Source organism: Arvicanthis niloticus, chromosome 14 (genome assembly GCF_011762505.2).
Source record: "Arvicanthis niloticus isolate mArvNil1 chromosome 14, mArvNil1.pat.X, whole genome shotgun sequence".
Classification (NCBI taxonomy): domain Eukaryota; kingdom Metazoa; phylum Chordata; class Mammalia; order Rodentia; family Muridae; genus Arvicanthis; species Arvicanthis niloticus.
Genome location: NC_047671.1, coordinates 73,280,784 through 73,294,258, shown reverse-complemented (window position 1 = coordinate 73,294,258; position 13,475 = coordinate 73,280,784). Strand labels below are relative to the sequence as shown.

Here is a 13,475-nt window from a genome sequence, read left to right as displayed (position 1 = left end):
TACTGACTAGATGAGAGGCCCTGACTCAAAAGAATGTGAAGAATGGCTTAGGCAGACTTGCCCTCTGCCCTCCACAGGCACACATGACCACCACACACACACAGGCACAAGCCAGGCAAAGAAACCCTGGCTGGTCAGCCAATCACTGTCATCGCCAGAATCAACTCAAATACATTCTGATCACAACTAACCTTTAAGTCCCTTTTCAAGAACCACTTTGGGGCTGAAGACTTAGTGTTTAAAGGGAGCCACACATCAAGAGTCCTAGGCCCACTTGGAGATGATAGCATATAAGTTCTTGCTCTCAAGGAGCCTGAAATCAGCATTTCGGTTACACAACAAGCAGACAACGTCTACAAACAGCCTGGGAAGCAGGCACAGCTAATGTGACTCTATACAGGGGAAAACGGCAGTTGCAGTGCAGAGATAGAGTTACTCCCCACACACATACCACAACGCAACACAACACACAGCCTGCCCCCTCGAGTTCAAAGACTTTTGTTAACAGAAAATGCCATTGCAGAAGTTTAAGCAAAAACCAAGAACCGGAGTGGGAAGATATCTTGGCTAGCGACCAGCACAGTGCCACCAATAAAACTTCGGTTGACGGGACCTTAGCAGTCTGGCCAAGACCTTGTATTTGATATCAAATGGTCTGATTTGTCTGCAGAGCAGAGCCACAGGTGACAGGGTGAAAGGGTCCCTGGTGGCCTAGCCCAGACTTCCCAGTAGGTGATGAGCCATGCTTCAAACACTGCATCTCTAACAGTGGAGTGAGGCAGCCGCCCAGGACAGGGTGCCTGGGCCTCTCTCACAGAGGGACTCTTTGTGCTGGGTGATATAATAAATTCGGAGAAATACAAAGTTCTATTCAGCACGTCCTTTCCTCGTTTACCCACTTGCAAAAAAGAAAAAAAAATACCTTCCTTTTTCAGATGATAATCTGCTATCATTCTGACTGGTGGACCAAGGCTAGGGAAGATGACAAATACCCACATCATTCCTCTAGGCCAAAAGATTAGCCCATTCCGGATTACCTCTGAAAAAGCCACAGAAGCGTTTAATGAGTTCTGACCTCAACAAATTCCAAGGTGTGGGGACAAAGACAACCAGGAAAGACAGGACTGTTTTCCCAAATTGCCATGCATTACTTGGATGAACACAAGGGTGTTTAGTTTAGACAGGATCTATTTACCTGATTGGTTTAGAAAACTTGCTAGGCAGAACAAGTTGGCCTCAAACTTAAGCGATCCGCCTGCCTCTGCCTCTCTAGAGCTCCGATTAAAGGCATGCACACCGTGACGACTAGCAAACGTGGGTATTAAAACAAGCCGTCTAAGCCGGTGCAGTGGCTCACACCTGTAATTTCAGCACTTAAGGGGCTGATGCAGGATTGCAGTGAATTCAAGACGCACCCGGGCAACACAGTGAGAGTCAGAACTTGTGCCTACAGCGAGACTAGACACACAAAAAAGCCAAAACAAAGCAGAAAAACAGAACATTCAATTTGGCAATGCTAGTCCATCATCTGTAAGTAGAAAATTTAAGAAAACCAAAAATCTCTCCTAAAGCATGTTTGATCTTCCAAAGAACAGCTGCCTCTAATCTCCAAACAACTTTACTGGTGCTCAGACTGAAACCTGACCAGCTGCAGCCACTGACTGGTGAGTTCCAAAACCAGATACCCCACCCCCAATCTGTTCAGCAGCCCCAGAGCCTCTAGATAGCACTGTAAAACAATGGGAGTGTTTTAATTAAGCTGAGGGTGGGAAGACTTTCAGGCGTTTTGCAAGAGAATCAGCCCCGGTCTACTTCAAACGCTCATAGCTTATCTACTTTGAAGGTTACCTTGAGGTAAGAGAAGCAGAGATAAGTTTAAGCCACTTTATAATGTGAAGTCTACAGATTAGGCCGTGACTCCAGGGAAAAACCAAGTGCAGACTTTAGGTACTACATTAGACAGGGAAATGAAGTAACTTCATCTTAGTAATGGAAAGGCATTTATCATTAAAAAAAAAAAAAAAAAAAAAAAAAAAAAAAAGGCTGAGCCAAACACCTAAATCAGAGACAGCAAGAACTGGCCTGCCCAGCTCCTGCCGCCACCAACTGTCTTCTCTGCTTTCTCTCACTTTGGGTTCAGCCTAGTACCTGCATGTGTGCTCTGTGGCTTTGGTCGCATCCCTCACCCTTTTGCACTCTTTACAGAGATTTAAAGAACAAAGGGTAAGCTTCCTACTCCAGGGAATCCTTCATCTGCTCTCACTTCTAATCTGCCACTGCCAAAACCCATGAGTCCATTAGAGGGGAGTTGGTGGCCACAAGGGCAGAGCGTTTCCACTGACTTAGTCATTCTGATGACTAAGGGGGTTTAATTAGTACCCCTCCGTAGTCATCCCCAAACACACACCCACTTTCCAATAAGAAAAGTGTAGACATACAAACAGTAGTGACACACCCATACCCAAGTTGGCCACAGCAAGGAAAAGCCAGAGGAGGCAAGCAAGTATGCGGTGCCAGTTGTCGTCCTGTCCCTGGCTAACTGTGGGAGGGGGAAACTAAACTTCTGTATTTGTGAACCTCAGTTTCCTGAAACATTAAAATGAACGTGAGAAGAGGCACCCCACATTCTTTAAAGTACCGAAGACTGCAACAATTTGGTACCCGAGTTTTGTTCTCCACCTCCATCGTTCTGAAACAAGGAGCAATAATACAGTCGGAGCTAAGAAAACTTAGGAGTTAGTGTGCATGTAGAATTTGTTTTGTTAAAATGGCTAACAACAAGAAAAGTCCCTATCCTCTGCGCCCATTGTCCCTCCAATTCCACATCCTAAATCAGGTGACCACCGCTGGAATAACTCAAAGCTAGCCAAATAGAGGCCCCAGCTGTCACCCTCTCCCAGAGCACAGGACAGCGTCAGGGTGGACTGACATAGGAGGAGAAAGCGACCTCCGCAGCTGCACCGGAAGACCGACTTCCCCACGCCCGCAGCTCCCGCGCCGGGGGTCTCCGGAACCGCCGCACGGCCCCGCCGCGTCCCGCCCAGCCCGCCCGGGTCTCTGGAAACCGCTCACCTGCGCAGGGCACAGCAGCAGCAGCAGCAGGAGGCCGAGGGCCGGCTGGTGCGCGCCCATGCTGTCGCCGCGCGGGGCTACAGCGCTCGGCTCGGCTGGCAGTGCACCGCGCGACCCAGCGCCGCGGTACTGGCGGGGCGGAATGGGTCCCGGCGCCTGACCAAGGAGGGGGCAGGAGCAGGCGGCGAGCTGCGCGCGCACGCCAGGAAGGACGGAGGCGGTGTCAGGGATGCTGCCTCTCGGACCCTCCCGGGGGCGGGGCTAAACGCTCGGGGGCGGGGCTTAGAGCGCAGTACTGGGCCAAGCCCTTTGCCGAGCCACGTCTGTAGGCGCCTTCTACGGAGCCGCTAACCCTCCCCTTCTCCGTGGTCTGCGTAGCCCCGCCTCTTGTGGGCGAGTCTAAGATGCAGGTTTTAGGACCCCCCCCCCCAGACAAAGCCACGCCGGCAGGCGACCTCCCCGGGAAGTAGTCCAGCTCTTTTGTGTCATGCAGCTCCTGCGTGCCCCTTGGTGTGGTGCTGGCATCTTTCACTCATGGGAGGTTGCAGTTTTAATATCCATTCTGGGATGGTATCCTGGACTCATTCCAGCAACGACTGACTTTCATGTTTTAACTTACTGTTCCCCTCCTATTTTTCCCCCTGCTGGATTGGAGAGGTTAGGCGAGAAGGTTTTAGCGCGTAGTATTTTGAGGCAATTTTCCTGCCATTCCTCTGATCACTCGGACATTCTAATCTCTGTTTCTTTAGGCTTCAATAAGTACTCTGATCAACTGCTCCCAAGCCCAATTTCCTAAAAGGGATGGGTGCTGGGGTGTCTTCTAGCCAAGCCCCCAAGCAGTGACGAGAGATGGCACGACCCTGTTGTGATCTGACATCGTAGCGTGGCGGCGCTTTTGATACGCGATCTGTTTACTGCTAACCGACCAGGTTTGAGCCCAAAACCGCACCACCTACCGGCCGAGGCGCGTCTAGCACTGAACCTATGCTTAAGGTAGAAATAGAAATAGAAAATACACACACACACACACACACACACACACACACAAAACAACCCAGCAAGAATTTTTTAAAACTCACTTAATTTTTTCAAATTAAAAAATACGTAAATTCCACCATGAGGAAATCTCTGTTATACTATCCTGTATTTTCTCTTCTTATGAGGTTTTTTTTCCCTCTTGGTGAAAATTATTTTAACATGATTGAGTCCCAAATAGGAGGTTTTTTTTTTTTTTTTTGCTCTCACAATACCACAACCACTTTTCCTTTCCTAGATGTCCTTATATTCCCGAACTTTCCTAAATTCTGAAAATCCTTAACTCTTCTGGTACTCTGTTTCCTCTTGGTACTGCATTAAAAAACTCTAAAAGCTATTGATCATTTTCCTTATGAAGAAAGAGAGACGTCAACAGAAGTTCCCCTAAAGAAACTTCACACATGTAAAACATTCTGCAAGGCTAATTGGCAGATAAAAACGTTCATGTTTTCTGGATAGCTAGTCCAGAGGGCGGGAGAGCAGAAGAGTTATCCCTGCCCCCTCGATGGCTATAGTGCTTGGGAGAGCCATCCCTTCACCTGGCCTGATGACAAAGGCACAGGTGAACCAGCCCTGCGGGTGTGAGAGCAGGAGGCTTCAGCATTTGGGAGAATTGGCCCCCTGACTTGGCAGCACAGTGGAGCTGGCTCTGTAGGTGTGGGTGAGCCAGGCCCAAGGGCATGAGGGCTGACCCTTGCCTCCTTTTTATGGTGGCATTGGGTGACCTAGCTGGGGCAGTATTGGAGAGCTCATCCTGATGGTGCCGGTAAGGAAGAGCCAGTACACTGACCAGCTCAACTACCACCCAGGCCCAGATCCAGGCCTCTGAATTGGCCTGCTCCCAAAATCTTTATCATCTTCCAATGGCTGGGACACGTGAAAGGTCAGTCCTTCGGATTCAAAGCTGTGGTATCTCCATGACACAGGGCAACAATGGGAAAACAGGGAACAGTCCAGAGGAAGATCCAATATTGATGGTGTCACAGAAGCCAGAGATCTCCTCCAACTAGACAGATCACTCATTTCAAGGAACATTTGCAAGTGAAGATGTGTGGACAGAGGGACACACTGTGACACTGCAGCTTCCATGGCGAGATGTTTTCTATGCTTTGTTGTTGTTTGCTTGTGTGTGTGTTTTATTCAGGGTAGAGGGAGGTTGCAAGAACAAAGGGTGGATATGAGGGGACGCAGAGGTAAGTGGAACTGGGGTTCATGATGTGAAACTCACAAAGAATCAATAAATAGTTTTTAAAAGAAGGAAAGGAAGAGGAAAAGGAATAGGAGAAGCTAGGGAGAGCAGAGATGTAGGAGCAATGGAGAGCCACCCACGCAAGCATGGAGCGCAGTCATGGGTCAATCATCATTATATCTTCCAGACTTTATAAGCAGGAGCATGGGAGATCTTTCCAGTGAGTGCGAGTAGCACTACAGCTAACCAAATGGCGAAAGGCAAGCACAGAAACGTAAACAACAGAAACCAAAGTTACTTGGCATCACCAGAACCCAGTCCCCCATGATAGCAAGTCCTGAACACCACATCACACCAGAAAAGCAGGACTCAGAATTAAAATCACTTCTCATGATAATGATGGAGGACTTTAAAAAGGACATAAACAACACTCTTAAAGAATTTGAGGAGAACACAGGTAAACAGGTAGAAACCCTTAAAGAAATGCAAGAAAACACAACCAAACAGGTGAAGGAATTACACAAAGCTGTCCAGGATCTAAAAATTGAAGTAGAAACAATAAAGAAATCTCAAAGGGAGACTACCCTGGAGATAGAAAACCTAGGAAAAAGATCAGGAGTCATAGACGCAAGCATCACCAACAGAATACAAGAAATAGAAGAGAGAATCTCATTCACAGAAGATACCATGGAAAACATAGACACAACGGTCAAAGAAAATGTGAAGCCGGGAGGTGGTGGCGCACACCTTTAATCCCAGCACTTGGGAGGCAGAGGCAGGTGGATTTCTGACTTCGAGGCCAGCCTGGTCTACAGAGTGAGTTCCAGGACAGACAGTGCTACACAGAGAAACCGTGTCTCGAAAAAACAAACAAACAAACAAACAAAGTAAGAATTTTCACAGACTTTACTATGACTATCCTATCACCAAGAATCACCTCTGAACACTCTGTGAAACTAAATGACCCTCATTTGGCGTTGAGTGATCCTCTGAGGATACTTTTGACTCTCAGCTAACCTGGACAATGGTGAATGTCACCTCCCATAAGCCTGGCTTGACTCTCAGCTAACCTGGACAATGGTGAATGTCACCTCCCATAAGCCTGGCTTGACTCTCAGCTAACCTGGACAATGGTGAATGTCACCTCCCATAAGCCTGGCTTGACTCTCAGCTAACCTGGACAATGGTGAATGTCACCTCCCATAAGCCTGGCTTGACTCTCAGCTAACCTGGACAATGGTGAATGTCACCTCCCATAAGCCTGGCTTGACTCTCAGCTAACCTGGACAATGGTGAATGTCACCTCCCATAAGCCTGGCTTGACTCTCATCTCAGCTAACCTGGACAATGGTGAATGTCACCTCCCATAAGCCTGGCTTGACTCTCAGCTAACCTGGGCAATGGTGAATGTCTCCTCCCATAAGCCTGGCCACCCAGATCACATTGGATACATCTTGCCTTAGGCTGAAGCGACTTCCAGCCCACCCACCTCTGGATGAAGGTTTGTTAGTCTGTAATGGGCAAGGTGGCCAAGCCCTGTTTGTTGGCAGCTGGGCCCTCTGAGCGCCTGTAGCAGAGTCTCACGAACCCTGATGGAAACCACTCTGCAGGACTCACAGGAGGAAGAGTCCCTCCTCCTCCATAGAACCATCTCACCCTCCTTCGGCCTCACCTCCACCCTTCCCCCCCCACAGCCTTACTCTGCCCCTTAGTCTGTTTAACCCTTCCCCACTCTGCCTCTCCCTCCACTTCAACACTACCATCTAGTTCTTCCCTACCTCCCCCTGTCTTTTCCCCTCCCCACATTCACCAGGGGCTCCCATATAGCCCTCCTGACTCCTACCCTCACTCTGGGACTCCACTGCCTTCTGTCTTTGTTCTCCTGCAGCAGTTTTCTGACAACCACTACCTTTCTCCACTATAGATCTTTACAACAGGAAGAACCAGAACCCCGCTTTCAGCACTAACCCTGACTTAATTTCTCTAATATATTCTATCATTTTCAATCACCTCCATACAGTGCCAGGAGCTATAATGAGACAAGCTAATAATTAGCAGGTGATTATCCTGAATGCTTGCCTCGGATTATTATATAATCTGCAACAAGTGTGCCCCATTCACCAAGGCTGTGGCAGACATATTTTAGGAAAGATTCCTGCTATTAATATGCTTTTCCTATTATTATTATTATTATTATTATTATTATTATTATTAAGCACTTGTAACAATCACTAAGCAATAGCACACCCCTTTGGAGATCTTTGCAGATCCATGAAGATGTACTGTCTTGTAGAGATGCTATATAGACAAATAGATGACTTCTTAAGTCTTTATGATGATCTTATAAGAATTCCTAAAATTATATCAATGATTATTAAGCTCTTTTATAACGGGACTGCTATTAGGTCTCTTTCTTTTTTTTGTTTTTGTTGTTTTTTTTTGGTTTTTTTTTTGTTTTTCAAGACAGGGTTTCTCTGTGTAGTCCTGGCTGTCCTGGAACTCATTCTGTAGACCAGGCTGGCCTCGAACTCAGAAATCCGACTGCCTCTGCCTCCCAAGTGCTGGGATTATAGGCGTGCACCACCACTGCCCGGCAGGTCTCTTTCTCATAGTCAAAACTGCAATGAGAACTCTGTCAGTCTCCCTTAATTGCCTCTAGATAGTAACCAGACCTTCTCCTGCTCAGAGCACATTCCAGGAGGTCATAAAACAATTAACCAAAGGTCACTGGAAGGGAATTCACGATTTATTATAGGTACCAGGACAGAAGAGAAAATATTGCCTGGGTTTATCTATACAAAACTTCACTAATTTCTCAAGTCATAGTTTTAAACCTTCAGTGAACTTGTGGAGCTAGACAGGTGATGAATGTCTAGCTAGATAATTACTCCTAATGGATATGCATGTAAACATTCTCTGTTGTAAACTTCTATTTCAATTTATGATTTGAATTTTGGTGTGAACTTGTGATAAACTTTGTAACATGTGACCATGTACTCTGAAAGATGCATAAGTACTAAAGACAAAGACAAAGAGAGAAGTAGTTGTTAGCAGCAGTAGTAGAGTAGTCGTAGATGTAGACCTTTGTTAGGAGCCGTTGGAGCCGGTAGTCCTTCCCTTTCTTTCCCCCCTGCCTAGAATGTTTCCTTTGTTAGAATTTTTTCTTTGTTAGAATTTTTTCCTTTTCCCCACTTAGGACCTTTCCTTCGTTTCCCTCAGATAGCTTTCACAGGCTAATTTTTACAATTAATTATAAACTCTATAGCAACTTCTTTAAGTGTTTTTTCTTCCTGGACCTCGGACTAGCAGACATAAGTTAGAGCCCAACAGTTCCTGCTGAGAGTGCAAAGGCTGTTTGCCTAATCCTCTGCTGTTAGGCTACAGGTGTTAATCACCTAAGCCTGCAGTCTTTTACCCTCAGAAGAAGTTTTTAGAATAGTACAAGGCTATTTACTTAACCCTTTGCTGGTTTTAGGGCTGAGATGCAAGTTTCTGGCCACAGGATCATAGATGACGGTCAGCTACAGTAGCATAGGAAGTGAACTTTTCTAGCATAGATAAGTAAAATTTTATTATCACAGCAACCCTAAAAATCTCGTAAGGCTCAAAGCCTTACCCGAATCTCGTATGACCAAGTCTTAACCCCACCCCCAACGCTTTTCCATCCTCCCTGGGCTGCCTCAAGAAGAACTGACAGGAGGAGAAGAAAGAAGAAGCTGCGTCTCCTCCTCACCCACTCCGGGGCTGGCCTCTGGCAATACAGGAGACAACTTTCAGCAGGTTCGACATACTACTGAAGAGAGGGAATGGATTCTCATGAAAGCAGTTGACACACTCCCAAAATAGCTTCAAAGACTGACTGGTGACCAAAAGAAGAGGGAATTGACCAGGGTCTGCCAATATGGAGACCACAATGGAGCAACAACACAGACTTAGGTAGGAGGTCCCTTGATGAGTACCACCAGGTTCTGCTGGAAGGGATAAGATGGGCAGCCTGGAGGCCCACTAATCTGTCTAAGGTAGCAGATATGAAACAAGGTCCAATAGACTCACCTTAAGCTTCCCTGGAGTGCCTCCTGGACATTTATCACCCCTGTACACCCAGAGAACCTGGAAAATATCAAGGCTTACCTTTGTTACTCAGTTGACATACAAAGAAAGCTACAGAAGATGGATGGGTTAACAGGAAAGAACAGGTCAGAACCATTAGAAATAGCCCAGAAGGAGTTGGACAGCAGAGACAATAAGGAAGATCTTTTGTCAAAGAAGCTGGAGCGGGCCACCATGGCTGCACTACGGAGCCCCATCTACTTCAACTCTGCCCATGCACCCCATGATAAAAAGAGAAAACCTTTGCAAAAAGATCAATGTGCCTATGACAAAGAAATGGGTCACTAGAAAAACAAATGCCCACAATGAGAGCATGTAGGACCCCCAAACCCAAAGCCATTCCTAGCTATGGAGGATTAGCAAGGCCAAGACTCCTTTGAACTAGGCCTCCAGGAGCCTATGATAACCTTCACCATTGGGGGCAAACCTGTGAATTTTCTGGTGGACACCGGGTATTATGGGAATTCCTAGGACTTCTTACCAATCAAACAATGGAAGTACGGGGTAGCAGGGAACATTAAAGGATATAAGTGGACCACTGACTTGCCAGTTAACTTAAGACAAGGAACTATGACTTTTATTGTTAATTGTCCCTACCCTTTAATGGACCAGAACATCTTGAATGAGCTCCAGGCAATAATACTGTTTTCAGGAGACATTCTTAGGCTGCAATTGGGAGGCCCTGCTAAGGCTTTAACTATAACCTGCCCAGTAAGGGAGGAATATTTCTCCTCCAAAATACAACCCATTCCCTAGAGGGGGAAGGGAAGAAGTTGTAGATCTAGGAAATCTCTACAGTTTGGGCAGAGGACAATCCTCTTGGCTTGACTAAACATGCCACCCATCATAGTGCAACTGACATCTGGGGCTATGTCCATTGAATCAGGCAATATACATCTGCTCAGAAGTTGGAAAGAGGTCAGGGTTCACATCAGACACCTGCTTGAAGCAAGCATGCTCACTCCTTGCCAATTGGTCTGGAATACCCCATAGTTGCATGTCCAAAAGGCTGGAACTCAAGACAATCGACCAGTACAAGAGGAGTGAACAAATGTGTAGAAATCATCCACTCAGCTGTTACAAATCTCTACACTTTGCTCAGTCTATTAACACCAGAACATAAATTTACATTGTATTGCTCTTAAACAAATGCATTCTTCTCCATCCCCCTGTTAAAATCAAGTCAGCCGCCTTTGCATTTGAATTGGCCAACCCTGAACTGGGGATATCAGGACAACTAACCTGGACCAGACTGTTACAAGGGTTCAAAACCTCTCCCATCATCTTTGATGAAGCACTCAACCGAGATTTAGGTCTCTTCTTTAGTAAGTACTGTGAGATAAGCTTGCTTCAGTATGTAAATGATTTACTATTGGCCACTAAAAATGAGGAGAACTGATTACGAGCCACCAGAGGCCTTTTGGAAACTCTAGCCCATAGGCTCCAGAGTTACAAAAAGAAAGCCTAAGTTTTCTTGCTCCAAGTTGCCTGTTTTGGGATATGAACTGAGAGAAGGGGAAAGCCTGTTATTCTAGGCCCACATAGTGGCCATGATGCAAATCCCAGCTCCAACCACTGAGACAAGTGGGGAGTTTCTGGGAGCTGTTGGTTATCGTCATCTTTGGATACCTGGGTTTGCTGATATTGCCAAACCCTTGCAGTCTGCTCTGGCTGGGGTAACGCTCTGAGGGAATGGACTGAGGACCATGAACATGCCTTTAAGAACTTAAAGAGACCTTGCACAGACCCAAGCTTTAGTTCTCCCTGATGTCTCCAAGCCCTTTCACTTTTATGTCCAAGAAAGAAAGGGCATTGCCAAGGGAGTCCTGATGCAGACTCTGTCCCTGGAAAAGGCCAATAGCTTACATCCCATAGACTCCAAATCCTGTTATTAGATGCTCCCATTCCCCATTTAAGAGCTATTGCAGCTGTCAGAATTCTTGTAAAGGAAGCTGGCAAGCTCACAGTGGAACTGGCTCTAACAGTAACAGCTCCACACTCACTCTGGGGAAACCCTGCTGAGAGATGCCACCAACTGATGGGTGTCAAATGAGTCTCTGTATCAGTATTCAGCCCTTCTGTTAGATAAGGACGGACTGACCTTTGATAAGCCCTTTACCACCAATCTTGCTGTCCTGCTGCTGGATGATGACTCTGAGTACCCCATCCATGACTACACTTGGTTGTATCATCCTCAGCACAGGGACAGCAGAGAGGGTGAATAGAACTTTAAAGGATGTAAATGTACTCTTGAGACTGGCAGAAACTGGGTTGAATTCTTGCGTTAAGCCCTTCTCAGGGACCGTTGTACCCTTTACCAAAAAGATTCACCCTCTATGACATACTCTATGGACGACCATCTCTCATGATCCCTCAGGTACATACTGGACTGTTGTCAGATTGCTCCAATCTCTGAAACCTTAAAAAGATTGCAGTTACCCTTGGATAAGATTCTCCTTCATGTCCAGGGTGCTCAACCTGTTGGGTATCACTTACCTGACCACTCATTTCAGCCACAGCTGTATTGGTCAGTGGCTTCAAAACTGACCATCTTGGACATAGATGGAAAGGACCTTATCATGATTATCCAGATTCATACTGGTGTTAAAGTTGCTGGTGTTCCTGCCTGGATTCATCTCTTATATCTCAAGAAGGTAACCGAGGATGCCACAGAAGTGGAAAGTAACAGAAAAGACCACTACAAATCAAACTTTCTAAGTTTTGGCTGTCTAATATAACCTTAAACATTGTGTTCTTCCTGTTGGGTTCCTCACTGTGATTGTCCTATGGCTAACAGTTTTTCTGTCTTATTTTCAAGCCATGTAAACAGAACCTAAAATGTATCTTGACAGGGAAAATACAAGTCACCCCTCTCACAGGAAATACCCTGATATTGTCTTGTCATGTGAAAGATTGTTTTTTATCCAGTAGGGTCATAGTTTGGACAAAAGAAGGGGACCAAACAGTCTTGGGTTGGACTAATCTAACTGACCAATCCTGACATAATAATACAGACTTCAACGTAATAAAATATTTTTAAAAGGTTCTGACATCAGAAATTACAGGTATGTTAAAATGAGAAGGGAAAAAGGATTAAATTTGACATGCCCAGAAGAACCTTGTCTGTAACTCATAACGGGGCACAACCTCTGGTCCCATCCAGTACCAACAAACCAACAAGAAAACTCCTTCTGTGTCAGAGGAGATCCTTCTAGTCCTGGGTTCTTAAAAAGGAATTTGTATGAAACAGAGGTTGCATATGCAAATTATACAAGGATAACAGGGACAAAACAGATCATGCCCCACTGATGTTTTCAAAGTTGTGGCTAATGTTCTCATTAATAACGTCTTTTTTCTCCGCCAGCTATGTTTGATTGCACTACTGTTCTTCTTAGTGCAAATCCACTGTCACCATCCCCTCCCCTTAGTAAACAGTTGCCCTCAGAATAGACTTCTGTGGATGGGACACTTATTCTACACTCCCTGCTGTGTCTAAGGGTGAATGTGGGCTAGGACGCGATACACCCCTTTACTCAGCAAATCTCTACAAGAGATCATCCTGAGAATTGCCGTGATTCCTTACATCTGTTAGGTGCCACTGCAGCTGCCACCATGGCCTTTCTGTTCCCTGTTGTGGGAGTTGTTGTTGGACTACAAACAGACATTTCTAAGATAGCCTGTGTAATTTTAAAACTACCAATATGACAGCAAAATATTAGCTAAAATTAATCAAAAGATGGGAGAACTGAGAACAATGTTTCTACAAGGTAGAACTACTATAGACTACCTCTTATGTAAGCATAACCTTAGGAGCTGTCAGCAATTTACCAAAGTGTGCTGTTTTAATATTTGTTTTCTCTAATACTATTGACAACCATATTGATGATCTATATAGAGAAATAGACAACATTTTTCAAACAAACTTTGACTAGCATCTCTGGTTAAGATGGCTCTCCCCCCTCCATTAGCTCTTCAATATTTTTTCTACTGGTTATCATAATTGTGACCCTGTACTCTCAAACATGTCACTAACTTGATCACCCATCAGATAAATGATGCTAGAATCATA

The 13,475-nt window shown here is 45.6% G+C and overlaps 1 protein-coding gene across 1 annotated transcript in view; it reads right to left on the bottom strand.

The window, feature by feature from the left end:
- Positions 1-3,279, bottom strand: part of Npc1 (NPC intracellular cholesterol transporter 1) — a 46,072-nt gene extending 42,793 nt beyond the window's left edge. Inside the window, exon 1 of the mRNA XM_034517728.2 lies at positions 3,073-3,279. Coding sequence (XP_034373619.1) covers positions 3,073-3,132 — 60 coding nt within the window. The 5' untranslated portion in view covers positions 3,133-3,279. The remainder of the gene's footprint in view (positions 1-3,072) is intronic.
- Between the last annotated feature and the right edge of the window lie 10,196 nt (positions 3,280-13,475).